This window comes from Dryas octopetala, chromosome 3 (assembly GCF_963921425.1).
Source record: "Dryas octopetala chromosome 3, drDryOcto1.1, whole genome shotgun sequence".
In the NCBI taxonomy this organism is placed as follows: domain Eukaryota; kingdom Viridiplantae; phylum Streptophyta; class Magnoliopsida; order Rosales; family Rosaceae; genus Dryas; species Dryas octopetala.
In genome coordinates this window covers 590,542-606,108 of record NC_141368.1, presented here as the reverse complement: position 1 = coordinate 606,108, position 15,567 = coordinate 590,542, and the positions used below count along the sequence as shown (strand labels likewise).

The window sequence follows — 15,567 nt, the reverse complement described above, 5'->3', positions numbered from 1 at the left end:
ATTTGTCAATTTTTTGAACTTAAGTGGTTAACAGGTCAGTTTGTATTACTAGATCAAATGATAGTGCCTAAAGGCAAGGTGCTTACTGCTTGTTATGTAATCAAAACTAATAGAAGCACAAGAAAACAACTGAATTACTAGAATTGAAAAGGCTGAAGCATTTTTTGGTATGTGTTTAAGCTTGAAGAGTACGTTTGTAAAACTCTCTAGCTGTTAAATACCCTGCAATTTGCTCGAATCTCACCGGCATTGCCAGTTAGGACACCAAGTCGGCCCATCTTCACCATTGCAGCAGCAAATTTACTCCTCCAAAGGAAGGGGTTCCTTGCATTTTGATTCACTTGGTTTGCGGTTGCTGGGTTTGTGAGAAGAGTTTGGTCTGATGTGAACAACCCTCGATTCGCAAGAATGTCAAGGTAGTAGCCGGTATCAGTGATGGCAGGGCTGGCAGGGTTCATCGGAACCACCAAGTTTGGGTTTGTGGTGCCTTGTGGGCACTGCCTCTTCAACTGAGCTGTGTACCCGGGATCCAAACTTGCGTCCTGCCTTGATGTTCCATTAAAATTGTACAGTCTACTACTGAAAGAAGTGCAATGAGAGCGGCCAATGGTGTGTGCTCCTGTACATCACAACATGATCTGATTTATTAATCGCTGTGCTGTTTGTCTTAATAATACCATTTTCATTCAATTAAGGAACAATTAATTCAGAGTTGTTAATTACCAGAGAGGGTAACCATTTCTTCTGGTGTGAAACCCTTGTTTGCAAAAAGTTGATTGAGTTGGTTGACATTGAATGATGGAGGAGGTAAGTTTGCGAATGTCTCTGAAGCTAATGAAATTCTGCCATCTCTTCTTCCAGCAGGAACGTCATAACCAAGCCCTCTGGTCTGCATGGAGAATTATATAAATTGATCATACAAATTAAGGAACCATGCATTACGAGATGAAGCCTAATCACAAAATTAAAGGAGATGTCTTACTATTTCTACGCTATCTCTTGCTGCATACGCAACTATATCAGCGCATGACACAACACCTTTGCACACAGCTTCAAGTCTGGCCTTGGCATTGTCAATGACTTCAAATCCTCGAAGACTTGGGTTGTTCGCAGGTGAATCTTTTTCTGCGGTGTTTGATGGAGTCGAATCAATCAGCACTGATGCATCACAACCCTGAGAATTAAGGAGCAAAGAAGAAATGACATTCTTACTCTAACAAAGACGTTTATAAGAGTAACATGAAAGTGCAAATGAAGACATATTTTATGACATTCTTACTCTAACAAAGCAGTCATGAAAGTGCAATCTCACAAGACCAGCTACCACTCCTGGATCCCTACTGAACCCTTTTCTAACCTCGTCCTTAACGATTAACTCTGCTAAGTTACATGAAGTTGTATAAAACCCAACTTGGAGCTGTGAATGAACACTTTGACATAACAAAAGCACTGCGGCAACTACAACTATAGACACGCAATTTAGATTTTGTGGACTCATTTTCTTTACTTGTTAATTATCACACACTAGCTAATTACTTATAGGCCAATGAGATAATGGCTAATATTTATAGCTGGAAAAGCATGGAGTAGTTAATTAATTGTGAATTAATTTCTATTAATAATGAGGTATAGGCAGGAAATTAAGCAACCTGCTAGGCTGCTAGCTGCAGTGGCAAGTGAGAAGGCAGGCACTCACTAAGTCACCAAGTCACTAAGCTGGAATTGATGTCATTGTTACTTAGTCAAAGCTTACATGTAATTTGAGCAAGTAGATCGAAGAGGACAAGTAGAGTGGGTTAATATGGATGACTATATATAATTATATATAATTAACTAGCTTCTACTGTTAATATTGTATCATATTAAAAGCCACTAACAAGATTTACGTCGAATTGAATCACGATTATGTCTCAAGGTTGACTAGAGAGCAACAAAATCCAAATGGTACTTGTTAAAGATATAGTTTTTATATTTGATTTCTGTGTCGGATCAAAAAGTTTGAGACCGAAAGCTGATAACAATGAGATTTGTCTCCAGAAAAAATTACATGAAAATTAATAAAATAAACGCACATTGTATTCTTAGAATAATGCAACAGCCATCGAATTTGTTCATCAATTTATGTGCTAGTATAAATGTCAATATCTTACATATTGTGAGAACAAAATGAGATTCGGAGTAAACCCGAATTTGAATAAATGAAATAGTGCACAAGCTTTCCTTAAAATGCCGACACTGCTGCTCTCTAGAAGTTAGCTCAAAGACCAGGATCCAGTACCCGGGTAGATAGAATAGCAGCTGATATGCCTGGAGATGGCTTTGGAATGGACGAGTGAAGCTAGTGAACCACGATATTTGGGCATGCCCACGTTAAAAAGACCAAACAATTATTACAAGTTATCTATCTATCAATCCCCTAACACATCAGGGTCCATTTGCATACCGTAAAAAGCTTTTAAAATGTTCAACTTGTAAAAATGTTTTTCAGAAAGATTTTTGGTAACCAAAGATTATATATTCCAGAACGTGCTACACGGAACAGGGGGGGTCATTGGATTGCACAGTTACAATATTGTTTTCCCACCAACGAGGTGTCTTTGGAGGGAACTAGCTTCGGTTTCATTTTTGGTTATTCTCAGGGGCATGTTTCTATAGTGTTTATCATATGTACAAAATCATACATTTGGATCTGTTTGAAACTACAACGTTCATTACAAAATGCAAGCGTGTATGTGTCCACACAAGACAGAGAGACAGCAAGATTTGATGATTATGATGATAATTAAGAGAATGATTATGACAAATTATAGAACACATATGTTCCGAATATTTAAATAAGTCCAAAAGCTTTGTACAGGAATATCATTATCAGAGTTATTTACTCACTTTCTTAAACCAAGTTTTTTTTTTTTTTTTTTAGTTTTTAAATTTTAGACTTAGAAGTTTAGAGAGTTATATACTCTTCGAAGCAACAACCACGACAATGTACTCAGTCATTGTATGATGTCTGGCAAAGAAGATGAGTCATTCACCCCCCAGGAATATTTGGGTTGACAGCATCATGTTCAACAGTTCTGCCCCCAAAGCTCCTCTTTCATGACATGTTCCCAATCCGATGAAGAGCTATCATGCCAAGCTGCAGGAAGCTGATTTGCAGGCCTATGGATCCTGTGATGTTGTGTCCCTGGATCATCCTCAACGAACAGACGGAACTCCCTCGCAGCAACTAACTTGTCTTCACTAGTGTCAGCTTTGTGGCTCTGCAAAATAGGTTGCTCTTTTACATCTGAACTTCCATCCTCTGATCTCTTGCTAATAATTGGCCTAAGGTTTCTCTTACCAGCATATCCAAGATCAATTTCTGGCAGTTGCCCTTCTTTATGCATGTCACTACAATTGTCAACCCGGGATTTAATGGTATGAAATCTGGCCATAACGGAACCCTCGAAATCATTTGCTTGGCTGGTTGTGCTTAAAACGGGAGAATCTGGGATGTTGAACTCAGGCATTGAGCTATCACATGTTTCAGGTGCGACATCATCAATCTCGGGTTCAAGAGACACCTTTGAGCTGGATGGTTCCTCCACATTGGCAGCATTAATGAATTTTGATTTCTCAACCCGGTTTCTTATGATATGAAATCTGGCCATAACAGAAGCCTCATAATCATTTGTCAGGCCAGTGGTGCTTGATATGGGAGAATCCTGGATTGAGATACCAGGTGGTGGGCTACCATTTGCTTCAGGTGCAATTTTGTCTACCTTGTTGGGTTCAGGAGAAACCTTGGAGCTGGATTCATCCACATGGGCAGCATCAATGGAATTTGAGTTCTCAACACGGGTCCTCAAGATATGAAATCTGGCCATAACATCATCTTCTTGGTTTACTATAGGTAAATCCAGGAGAATTGACTTTGTAGAGCCCTGGTCCTCGGGTGTCAATTTGTCAACTGGGTTTGAATCAGGGGAAACCCCAGATCTTGATTGCTTCATCATATCTGCAGTATATTCAAGCACATCTGAAAAAGGAAATGTGAAATAAAATAAAGAGAATCAGAAAAGATAAAAATTTATCCTTAAGGTAAAAAAAAAAAACTACGATGATACATGCAATACCTTTGGATTTGTCTGCCTTGCACTTATCCATTTCAACCTTCATGCGATTAAAACGAGCTTTATAATTTGTTGAACATAATAAAGCTTCAGCCTCAAGCCATAGATTCTTGTACAAGAGAGTCTGAGGGTGTGTTTCCTCAACATGAAAATTCTCACTAAGAATCTTCTTTAGAGCCTAGAAAATCATGGTCCATAACAAGATAACTAAGTAATCTTTTATACTTCCTCATCCCTCAATGGGAAGAAAACAACTTAACATTTTATTTTATGATATTAGTATACAAGACCAAGATAGAGAGAGAGTGAGAGTGAGAGTACCTCAGTCATTTTATCTTCTTTCATCATGTCTACGTCACTTTTCACAGAAACAGAATCTCTAACATCATCGCTATTCTTAACAGATTTATAAAGCTTAAGTGGATCCTGAAGATCAAGTGGATTCTGAATGTTAGGGGGAAATATTTTGGTCAACTGAGGACTGTCTGCATTCACAACCTGAACAAATTATTCAGCCAAGCAAAAAATTATCATGCAGGAGTATGAGGTGGTAAGTAACGCATCAAAAAACACCCATTGCTCATCAGAGAATATAGTCTTGCTAAAAAATTCAAAAAAATTAAAAAAACTTACCTTATGATGCTCACTTAACTCTCCACTACACCGAGAAGTATTCTGCTGGAAGGATGGTGATTCTTCCATCAGCAACCGTTTTCCATCATTCTTTAATATGCAGAAATTCAGGTTTTTGATCACAGCTTTTAGGGCCTCAAGATCTTTTTTCTGCAATTGATACGAACTGAATGAACAATTAATAAGCAGAATTTCTGACAGGCTATTCATCGTATTAACCAGCCTCTGGACATCCATTTTTAGAACTGATTCTTCCCCATTTGATTTGGTAAGCTTAGTAGCAGTATCCTCTACAGAAGGAGAACACAACATATTTTCAACAGCAGGAGAAGCGACAGGCGATGAACCATATTCCATGGGGTCATTGATATTCAACTTAACATCTGCACCACAACTCCATGTTGTGTTCTTTGCTTCAGTTGTTGATCCACCTTCTCCATGACCTTGTTGCATGGCATGAGAATGCTCAAAGAGACCCAAGGACTTGTCTCCATTCCCTGATTTATGGATAACACTGTAGCTTTGAAGTCCTCTATCATGGCTTCTTTCTGAATGATAGGTGGTCTTCACGGTATTATCTAATTTATGTTCTCCAAAAGCTGAATTTTCAACTGAAGATCTCTTCAAAGGAAGTGTCCATTCATTTTCCATCCATCCAAATTCATGGTATCCAACTGTGTTCTTAATAGGCTTTTGGGAAGAAACACTTTCACCAGCGTTTCGGGGAAAGATAAGTGGCATTTGAAGATTCAAGCCACTGCAGTCCTCTAGTTTTGGCAATTGTTCTAGAACTCCATCTTCAGATGCTTTAAATGGAGAAAAATGACTACCAGAAACTCCTTTCCAGCATGGTGAGTCCACAGATGGGTTATTAGGATCTAAATTCTCAGATGAATTCAGAAAAGAATTGATGGATTCGTTGGTCTTAAGTGCCACATTAAAACCATCAGGACTAATATGAGAATTTTCAAGTCCAGGTTTTTCTGTGAACATATGACCCAAGGCATCCTTGCTGATACTTTTATTATTTGACAGCTCTTTGTTTCTTGTTGTTGACAATTCCACAAAGAAGGGATCATTTGTTCCAAGGTGAATGCCGAGTTGGCTTGAATCAAAAAGAACTTTGCCTTCAGAACTTTGTGGCAGATAAGACTCCTTTACAAAAGAGGGGTAACAATCACCATGATCTGTAACAGCTACATCATTTCTGGAATTCAACCTTTTGAAAAGACCTATCTCTGGTTCTAAAGATTTAGTGCCAATAGCTGGTGGTCTGATGACAAAGGCAGGGGAAGACTTCGAAATGGATGTAATATCATCTAGACCAGCATCATACTGTTGTTTCTCACAGGAGACACTGAATGGTGTTTTACAGTTTGTGGTCTTTGTGACAAATTGTGAGGATAGTGCCTTAAGATGGGTTTCTGGAACTACAGAAGGGGGTCCCATGATGGATTTTGAAAAGTCGGTAGGGATGAATTTGGAATTTTTCCCAACAAAGGATTTATCACCTAAGGGCTCTGCATTTACAGATCCATCCCAACCCAGAATATTGATGCCATGGCATGCTTCTTCACATGAGTTCAAGCTATTTGAGGAATGAGGTTCTGCATAATACACAATATTAGGGGGGGAAATAGAGTAGGAAAATAATCACAAAGTCATCCTATTACTTTTAAATACCGTTGAAAGTGCAGCATGCAAAGCAAAGAAGAAGTAGCATGATCATGAGTAACGTGAAGGAATTTTACAACAGAGAGAAATACATCAGAGACAGAAATGAGACATTTACATTGAAGCATACTAAGACAAAGAAAAGTTAAAATTAGCTTCCACAAACATTACCACTGAAAAAATTCCATAGATGCATGACTGTAGAGAATACATACCTTGGTTCATGTAATTCTTGTATAGAGAACCAGATACATCTGTCTCCTTTGAGCAGAAACTTCCATCAAATTCTCCTTGCTTACCCTGCTCCCACTTTGCCATTCCATTCCAAAGGCCACCCCACTGCGCTGTATACTTTGAACCAGACGGTCTTTGAGTGTAATCTTTGTGAGAGGGCCCATCCAATGGAGCAAAATGAGAAGTAGATAGCCAATCATAACTAGGCTGATCAGAAACCACCAAGGGACTATCACCGTGAATTGTAGGCGATAAATAAGAGGGATAATACGGTTTAGCTTCAACAAAAGTAGTAGCAGCAACATCATATGTGAATGCAGTGGATGAAGCTGCAGTAATAGTGTTCACAGGAGGCAAATTTCTATTGGATGAGTCAACAGTTGGCAAGCTTGCATATCTATACGCACTTGATGAAGGCGTTGAATCAAATTCTGGGGTGGAACTGGCGAAGAAATTGGACCCTGTTGTGGGAGAAGGGAGCCAATTGTGCAAAGAAGAATTTGAGGGGGCAACATAAGGTGGCTCAGTCACATCCACAAGTGGGCTTGAAATGGGTTTGGGAATAGACCGATCAACCGTAAAAGGCGGTGCTAAAGCCGATAAACTCGAAGAAGATGATGGATAAGGTCCTCCAATTCCATAAGACCCATATCCCGTCATTCTTAGAATTTGGTTCTAACACAAAAATTAAGTAAATTGATCAAGACCCACCAAAATTTACATCAAGTAAGAGCACTTGAAATGATAATCAGAGCTAAAAAGTTCAAAAATAACCCTAACGCATTAAAGATTGATGAAGAAGACGTTCATCCAACAACATATAGAACATATAATAACATACAGTAAATCAAGGAAAAAAATATGATTTTTTTGAGAATCGTACGAAAAAGAAAATGAAAGCCTTACAAAGAGAGGACGATCTAATCGTTCGTCTCAGCAATCGCACAATTAAAAGTAGAGATTTACACAGAAGCAATAAAATTTACAAAACACTAGTATAAAATGTATATATAGTTGTGTTGCTAAACTAAGTTGTACTCCTACAAACCCAAATAATGAATAATGAATTAATATACAAGAAAAAAAACACACAGCAAATATCTATTAACCAATCTGGAATCTTTCAATTTCTATATTTCTATTGACACCATACCAATCCTTTTGGATTTCGTAAGAAATCTGAGATTTTTCATGAATTGCAGAGAAATTCATACCAGAAGAGTGAGGAGAGACGGAGAGAGAGAGAGAGAGAGAGCCAGTGGTGGCAGTCGTCTGGGTCTTCACCGTCCAAGAGAAGGAAGCCAATTTTGATTAAAGTCACTCTTTCGAGTTTTGGCCTTAGTTTTTCACTTATTTTCAAAGAAGCCCCCGTAATTGAACATAATTGATTTACCTCCTCATGCTTTTTAACATTTTGCTCTTCTTCCCCATTTTCTTATTTAATTGTTAATTTCCTACTTAATTATCATGTCATGGGTTTTGTTTCTTCTTCATTTCGCCCTTTTTTAGAGAACAGGGTTTTGTTTCTTCCCCATTTATATATCCATATGAATCTAATAGGTCCTCTCTATTGATTCACGAATGAGTAATCATTTAAATTCCAAAAGAGGTAAAAAAGCTTGACCTTCTAAGGGTTGGTCGTCGATCATGTTGTGTCCAATTGTCCATGCATGCACACTTTGTCACTCATTTAAAGAATTGCAGCTAGGCTTTTTTTGTTTTTGGCCATGAAGAATTGCAGCTAGGCTAGCTAGCAATAATTGCTAGGACTGGACATTAGTCTATGAAGTATATGAGCTTCATTGATTTCATTGTCAAACTCGATCAACAAGCTAGATTAGATGCATCCTGAGATGAGAACAAGGGTTAGGGAGTTGTATGGGACCCACTTCTCAATAAGAGGGTGTGAACTTGTTGAGGAGGGACATGCAGTGTGTTCTCATTTCTCAAAGGGAGCGCAGAGCATGAACCTTACCGGCCTGCACTAAAGCTTCTTCAACATCCATCAATAATATCTTTATGACTTCTTTGTTGATATGAAATTATGAACATATGATTTATAATTAATTGTTTTCTTTTTTTAGTTGAGAGTAGGGGTGGGCATTTACTACCGAAATACCGAAACCGAAGCTGTACCATGTCGTACCGTACCGATTATAAATCGGTATGGTATAGCTATGAAACTTTCAATACCGTAATATATCGTACCGTACCGAATTATATTTAATTTAATTATTTAATATTTTTTTAATTAGAGATTGCCATATTAGTGGCTATTTGGGCAAAGGGAAAGGGAAAATAGTGTAGACTGTTTGGTGATGTTGCAGTCTGCAAGTATTTAACTCATAAGGCTAAGCACTACTATTGTTTTTTTGACTGTTTGTACTTTGTAATAAGCCATAGGGCTTAACTATTTTGGTTTTGAGGACTGTCAGGTTGGGAAAAAATATTTCTTGTTTGTAAGTTGTAACTGAATAACTCAGTGCACACTGCATTCTATTATATGCTGTTATTGTTTGTGATTTCTAATTCTATACAGCCAAATATTTACAATGTAATATTAGAGTTAGACAATTACTAGTAAAGGATTGACAATTAATATGTAAGAATAAAAGTGCAAAGGATTAAGAGTATGTCTTTTTGGTTGTTAAATGTTATTTTTTGAAAAAAAAACAAAAACAAAAAGAAGTTTAAAATTTTGGCACATACCAAAATCATACCGAACCATACTGAATTTATAGAACATTGGTATGGTATGGTACAAATTTTAAAAATGTCAATACCATACCGAATAAAAATTTCAGTATGGTATCGGTATGGGCTCATACCGTCCCATACGGTACCGTGCCCACCCCTAATTGAGAGTTATGAGTAGAGAGGAAATGAAAAGCAAATTAACCTAAATTATGTTGGAAAATTAGGTTTCTCCGCCTCGATTGATATTATGCCATTATTAATGCAATATCATACATATATAATTCATATGATATTTATGACTAGCTATAATTTTCTTGTAAAAATTTCCCATTAACGATCAGTTTGATTACGCTCTGTGGTTTTCAAATTTGTTTTGGTTTGAATACAGAATATAGGAATGCATGGATAGAGCCTAGAGGGGTTGGGCTTTTCCTTGTTGAACTTAATATATTACTCGGAAGCACAAAGAATGAGTAATTATCAGAAAGAAGACGTAGAGGTCCCACATAATCTGTCACTTTGTGATCATTAAGACATTAACATATGGTCTATCTCAAACTTGAATGGCAACAGGCCAGGCAGGGGATTGGTGCTTTGGTTTATAAGTTCAGGTTCACATAACATAACATATAGGGGGTGGATGACATATCATTTTTTACGCCACACAAATTTTTAACGGGAACTACTCCATATAAGATTTTAATTATTCGAATCGTATATTTTTTAAGTCTCTATTAAAAAATTATTTTTTTGTGTGAAGATTGCAGTTGTTACCGTCCCTGCCTGCTTTAATGACTCTCAAGGCCATTGCAGGCCTGATGCGTCTTAGACTATTGTTAAAAAGAACAATGTGTTGATTTTTGATCTCGGGGTGTCTTTGAGGTGAAGTCTACTGTTGGAGACATCCAATTTGGAGGAATGGAGTTCGATCGACAGACTGATCATCATGCACGGTGTTAAGCAGTTTAGGGAAAAGCACAATAAAGACATTAGCGGAAATGCAATGGGTCTTGCGCACTTGAGAACATCTTGTAGGGCAAAGGATAAACTAAGGATGTTACCATTATGCTTGTCCATGGACCTGTCTCCTCTGTTGGACAAGTGTGTGTCCCTTGCTGCAGAGTGTTTGCATTTTGCTGGGATGTTGGAAAACAGTAGTGCATGTGATGTTGTGCTTCTGGGTGGTTCTAGTAGATTTCCTATGATAAAGGAATGCTTGCAAGAGCACCTTGGATTAATGAACTTCTGCGAGACTATCAACCAAGATGAGGCTGTTGCTTATGGTGCAGCTGTATTGGCTGCAAAATTAAGTGGTACTGAGAAACTGCCTGAACTAGTAGTATATATGTGATGTGAGTGACCATATTGTTAATTTCTTGAAGGGATAATCTTCCCTTTTCAATGGTAATAGTGATGTCCTTTGTATAGACATTCACTATACCATTATCATCTATGCCAAAGCATATATTAATGGTTCTAGGATGAGCTAGAGAAACAGAAAGTGTTACTTTCCCGCAAAATTTGATGTCATCAGAGCTCTCCTCCTCACCTTCATATAGTTGTAAGAAGTATGCGCATTGGTTGCCCGAGCAAGTAAAGGACAGGGGCCTAGGAAACACCTCCAATTTCGCCATCTTGGTCAGAATGGAAGTGTTTCTTGGAATTAACTCATCCATATATTATACCTCCACTCTTCTTCATATCAATCGTAAAAGAACTCACATCACATACCACTAGTTCAGACAGCTTCTCAACACCACTTAATTTTGCAGCCAATACAGCTGCACCATAAGCAACGTACAGCCTCATCTCGGTTGATAGAGCCATACCTTTAACATAGGAAATCTGCTAGAACCAAACATAACATAACATCACATACACTACTGTTTTCCACAATCCCAGCAAAATGCAAATACTCTGCAGCAAGGGACACACACTTGTCCAACAGAGGAGACATAAGGTCCTCAAATATAGAAGCGGTGATGGTTGCCTCAAATGTGATGACACCATATGGACAAGCATAACGGTAACAGAGGAGACATAAGTTTCTCAAATATAGAAGCGGTGACGGTTGCCTCAAATATATAATTGCATTAGTTGAGCCCCTATGAAGTATATGAGCTTCATTGATTTCATTGTCAATTACTCGATCAACAAGCTAGCTAGATTAGATGCATCCTGAGATGAGAACAAGGGTTAGGGAGTTGTATGGGACCCACTTCTCAATAAGAGGGTGTGAACTTGTTGAGGAGGGACATGCAGTGTGTTCTCATTTCTCAAAGAGAGCGCAGTGCATGAACCTTACCTGCACCAAAGCTTCTTCAAAATCCATCAATAATATCTTTCATGACTTATTTGTTGATATGATTTATAATTAATTGTTTTCTTTTTTTAGTTGAGAGTTATGGTCAGTGGAGAGGAAATGAAAAGCAAACTTAAATTATGTTGGATAAAAATTAGGTTTCTCCGCCTCCATCGCTATTATGCCATTATTAATGCAATAATATCATACATTGAATTATAGATAATTCATATGATATTTATGACTAGTTATAATTTTCTTGTACAAATTTCCGATTAATGATCTGTTTGATTACCCTCTGTGTTTTTCAAATTTGTTAATTTGTTTTGGTTTGAATACAGAATAGATGAATGCATAGATAGAGCCTAGAGGGGTTGGGTTTTCCTTGTTGAACCTAATTACTCGGAAATAAACAAAACGAAAAGCACAGAGAATGAGTAACTATCAGAAAGAAGACGTAGAGGTCCCACGTAATCTGTCACTTTGTGATCATTAAGACATTAATATATGGTCTATCTCAAACTTGAAAGGCAACAGGGGCCAGGCAGGGGATTAAATTGATTGCTTGATGCCTTTACAAAGAATTAAGGGGCAATTAAAGTAAAGCATCAAAATTAAGAACAGTCGGAGAGCTCAATCAAACACGTCAATTAAATTGACTTCTCAGGCTGCTGCCTGTGCAATATATTAGAATATTACTAAAAATTAAAGAAAGAAAGAAAGAATTTCACATACACACCATTTTCAACATGACAACATCGAAAAAATGAATACAGAAGATATGATCAATGAAAGACTTGTAAATGAACCAAAGAAAAAGAAATTAAAGAAGCTGAAATGAATTGAGAAACTAAAAATTTAGGTAAAAAGAAGAAGCAGAGTCGTGAGTGGAAGCCGGAGAAGATAAACGAAGATTCCTGAGCCTTGCTGCTGCTGGTAAGAGATGCTCTGTCATCCTTTCAAGGGCTGCTGTGTATAACCCTATCAGCTCTGCAGCAATGCCTACCCTTATCATGCTTAAGAATTAAGAGAGAGAGAGAGAGAGAGAGAGAGAGAGAGAGAGAGAGAGAGAGAGAGAAAACTGGGTTTAGCTTCAAAGTCCTAACAATCAATGACTTAATGTATACCCTTTTAGTAGTTGTAACGTGTGGACTAGTTTAATTAATAGCCAATCTGATTTTGAAGGTGAGTTGAGGAGGTGCTAGTTATGCCAAAATGCATGAATAATTTCAATATATATATAAGCAATATATTAAGCAAAGCAAGGAAGGTGGGTGGTGAAATTTTTCAACTTTCTGGTATGTTCCACACGAATCAGACTAATCTAAGCATATTGGGTTAGGCATAGAATGATGGCATTATATATAAAAGGAAATGACCATATGGAGAAATTAGATCCCAACTCCGGTTTTGGTCAGCTTACGCGTAAATAGTAATCATTAAAGTTGTACTAATCATGTTTTGTTCGCCTGATCCAAAGACTTTTGTTTTCTGTTATCACCTTTTAACCTTTTTGTTTTCTGATGTGGCATCAACCTATTGGAAGGCGAGTTTGGATGTGCCTCCTCTTCCTCCTGGAGTGGCTTAAAAGTCTTCCACATAGTTATGCTTGGCATCAAATCAGGTCAAACACAGGAAAAAAATGCCATGTGGTCTCTGTCTGCCTTATATATATATATATGTTGCTTTACAGGAGCTAGCATAGTAGCATGTATATATATATTTGTGATTTTTTAAAATTCATTTCAATGCTATAACTTTTAATTGCTAGCTATTTCAATTAATTGCAATACTCGATCAAGTAGTAATTACAGAAATTAAAGTTGGCCAATCCCTTGTTTTTAAATTATGACGTATATAAATAATTGGTAACCTATCTGTAGTGTATATGCACATATCCATGCTGACTCCTCAAGATAAAACCAAAGAAATAATTTCAAGGAAGAAACTTGTCAAATCTTTACCGAAAATTTTGAATATAATGAGAAAAAGGGGCCAGATAGATGTCAGTACTAGCGCAGTTTCTTTGGAAATAAAACAATTTATTGAATAACAAAGCGAAATGCTTGAATAACCCATTACTTAGTAATTTACAAATCAGCCGGATAGATAGAGACTATTAATGTCAGTCCATCGCCAATTAATTAATTTATACTAAATATGAATCCATATTATAAGAGGAAGGGAGGGATATTAAGAATAGTCTCTTGTTTTTTTTACAATATTTTGGATCACATCGTTCATGAGAAGGAATAGGACCTAGTGAAGACTTTGTTCCATGCATTCAAGCTGAGAGAGCGAACCCTTGTGAGAGCCAAAGAAGGCTTAAATGAGCGAACCCTTGTAAGACCCAAAGAAGGCTTAATTGAATGTAAATGCAATTTTAGTTTTAGAGGAGCAGGAGGAGAGGGTGGTGGTCTTGTCGCTTCTAATTGTGCTTCTTCTTTTTCTTCTTCTAAACCAATGTTGTCTTCGTTGTTCCAAAAACATGCGTCTTTTCTCTTGCTCCTAACAGTGGCCAGAACATCGTATTTGTTGCATATTCCCCACACTGTCACCTTTTGTTCGTTATAATCCACCTTCACCGAGTATATTCCTGTAATATATATATATATATATATAAATTTTAAAAATTAAATTAAATTTAGTAATTTGGAACAAAAAAATTGAAAATTATTTACTCTCTCTCCCCCATCAAGCTATCAAACAAAAACAACTTTCCTTATTTAAACAATTTTGTTGAAAAACATCATTTAAACAATTTGAAATTAAGCATCATTGCAAGATCATCAAAAAGAAGAAAAAGAATTAAGCATTGAAAAGTCCAAGTTTGAACTGCCAGCCCAAGTACATTTTAATTTGCTGCTGCTTCCCAAATGCATGTAGATCTGAAGGCCTACAAAAGTTGTCTCCTAGCGGGCTACATTTTTATGAAGAGCCCAAGTCGGGCCAAGTCAAACTAAACAAACATCAGGATTCAGGACCAAGAAGAACGAAAACGATCTACTGCTAAAAGCCTAAAGGCTAAAACTCACTTCACGCACAAAAGAAAGAGGGGACTGACCACCTTGCATTTGTAAGTAAAAAAAGAAAATACATGAACAATTAATATAATACAGACTAATGAATCAAAATTGATTGTAAAAAAAAAAAAAATCATGAAAATTGTAAAATAGCTAGGCATGTATATATTTTGATGGCATGGCTACAGAGTAGCTAGCAAGCAAGCTAGTTAATTACGCACCTTTGAGATGGGAAAGGGTCTTCTTTACTTTCTTCTCACATCCATGAGAATAGAGAGGAACCCTCATCTCCACATACTGCGCCTCTACATTTTTGGAAGCCACAACAATTTGCATATCCGCCATTATTAATATATCCCAATTAATTAACCCCAGTTTAACAATATATAAATATTCCAAATATGCATGCAATTAATATTGCAAGAATATTGTTGTTGCTCTTCCTCGGCTGTACGTTTTAGGCAATCTACCTCTTATTGATCGCTAGCTTCTTATAATTAAACTAACTAACTAGGCTAGCTAGCTAGGACTTAGGAGTTAGTACTTATTCTTGTATCGCATTTGTAAGTCTTTATATAGGCGAGGGTTAATCTGTCAGACGTTGTAGAAAATATCATCCTAATATTTATATATTCCAGGATATATTCCTTAGAAATTAAAGAGAACTAGCTAGGCTGATGAGGCAGTGTTTGTGCTTTACCATGCATGGCGGCTTCATTCTTAATTAAAGGTATACTTTGATTATAGCTAGCTTAATTAGCTAGAGAAATCTTAATTTATTTGGAATTGAAATTGGAAGGATATTGTGGATTATGAGTGGGATGAGTGGAAAGATGTGTCATACATATATTGTTGGATAACCAAAAGTGAAAAGTGCAGTGCATGCAGTGTA

At 37.1% G+C, this 15,567-nt stretch overlaps 4 protein-coding genes across 7 annotated transcripts; 1 reads left to right on the top strand and 3 right to left on the bottom strand.

Annotated features, from left to right (window-relative positions):
• Positions 1-206: 206 nt before the first annotated feature.
• On the bottom strand, positions 207-1,498 carry LOC147289150 (peroxidase 5-like). 2 transcript variants are annotated; one of them, XM_086237716.1, is made up of 4 exons: positions 1,280-1,498; positions 983-1,174; positions 724-889; positions 207-619 (listed from the first exon to the last, which is right to left on the bottom strand). In XM_086237716.1, exons 1-4 carry the CDS (start codon positions 1,496-1,498, stop codon positions 207-209), a joined length of 990 nt encoding a protein of 329 aa, XP_086093842.1. The 2 variants fall into 2 exon arrangements, with proteins under 2 accessions (XP_086093842.1, XP_086093843.1); XM_086237717.1 differs by lacking the exon at positions 983-1,174.
• A 617-nt stretch (positions 1,499-2,115) lies between these two features.
• LOC147289149 (uncharacterized) lies at positions 2,116-7,950 on the bottom strand. 3 transcript variants are annotated; one of them, XM_086236945.1, is made up of 7 exons: positions 7,868-7,950; positions 6,635-7,328; positions 4,746-6,352; positions 4,434-4,610; positions 4,116-4,290; positions 3,341-4,018; positions 3,109-3,260 (listed from the first exon to the last, which is right to left on the bottom strand). In XM_086236945.1, exons 2-7 carry the CDS (start codon positions 7,311-7,313, stop codon positions 3,247-3,249), a joined length of 3,330 nt encoding a protein of 1,109 aa, XP_086093071.1. In that variant the 5' UTR covers positions 7,314-7,328; positions 7,868-7,950; the 3' UTR covers positions 3,109-3,246. The 3 variants fall into 3 exon arrangements, with proteins under 3 accessions (XP_086093070.1, XP_086093069.1, XP_086093071.1); XM_086236944.1 differs by having other exon boundaries at positions 2,116-3,997; XM_086236943.1 differs by having other exon boundaries at positions 2,117-4,018.
• Positions 7,951-10,296: 2,346 nt separating this feature from the next.
• On the top strand, positions 10,297-10,701 carry LOC147289148 (heat shock cognate 70 kDa protein-like). The gene has a single exon (XM_086234761.1). It carries the CDS (start codon positions 10,297-10,299, stop codon positions 10,699-10,701), a length of 405 nt encoding a protein of 134 aa, XP_086090887.1.
• A 3,150-nt stretch (positions 10,702-13,851) lies between these two features.
• LOC147289147 (Heavy metal transport/detoxification superfamily protein) lies at positions 13,852-15,132 on the bottom strand. Its single transcript, XM_086238509.1, has 2 exons — positions 14,897-15,132; positions 13,852-14,248 (listed from the first exon to the last, which is right to left on the bottom strand). Exons 1-2 carry the CDS (start codon positions 15,018-15,020, stop codon positions 13,893-13,895), a joined length of 480 nt encoding a protein of 159 aa, XP_086094635.1. The 5' UTR covers positions 15,021-15,132; the 3' UTR covers positions 13,852-13,892.
• Between the last annotated feature and the right edge of the window lie 435 nt (positions 15,133-15,567).

Bases quoted from the DNA above. Each gene is read 5' to 3' on its own strand.
- LOC147289150 (XM_086237716.1), bottom strand. From the start codon at position 1,498: ATGAGTCCACAAAATCTAAATTGCGTGTCTATAGTTGTAGTTGCCGCA. The intron at 1,175-1,279 runs GTAAGAATGTCA...CTTAATTCTCAG, and splicing joins TTCATGACTGCTTTGTTAGA to GGTTGTGATGCATCAGTGCT. The intron at 890-982 runs GTAAGACATCTC...TTCTCCATGCAG, and splicing joins CAAGAGATAGCGTAGAAATA to ACCAGAGGGCTTGGTTATGA.
- LOC147289149 (XM_086236943.1), bottom strand. From the start codon at position 7,313: ATGACGGGATATGGGTCTTATGGAATTGGAGGACCTTATCCATCATCT. The intron at 6,353-6,634 runs GTATGTATTCTC...TGTATTATGCAG, and splicing joins CAAGAATTACATGAACCAAG to AACCTCATTCCTCAAATAGC. The intron at 4,019-4,115 runs GTATTGCATGTA...TTCCTTTTTCAG, and splicing joins CAAGGCAGACAAATCCAAAG to ATGTGCTTGAATATACTGCA.
- LOC147289148 (XM_086234761.1), top strand. From the start codon at position 10,297: ATGCACGGTGTTAAGCAGTTTAGGGAAAAGCACAATAAAGACATTAGC.
- LOC147289147 (XM_086238509.1), bottom strand. From the start codon at position 15,020: ATGGCGGATATGCAAATTGTTGTGGCTTCCAAAAATGTAGAGGCGCAG. The intron at 14,249-14,896 runs GTGCGTAATTAA...TATATATTACAG, and splicing joins GACCCTTTCCCATCTCAAAG to GAATATACTCGGTGAAGGTG.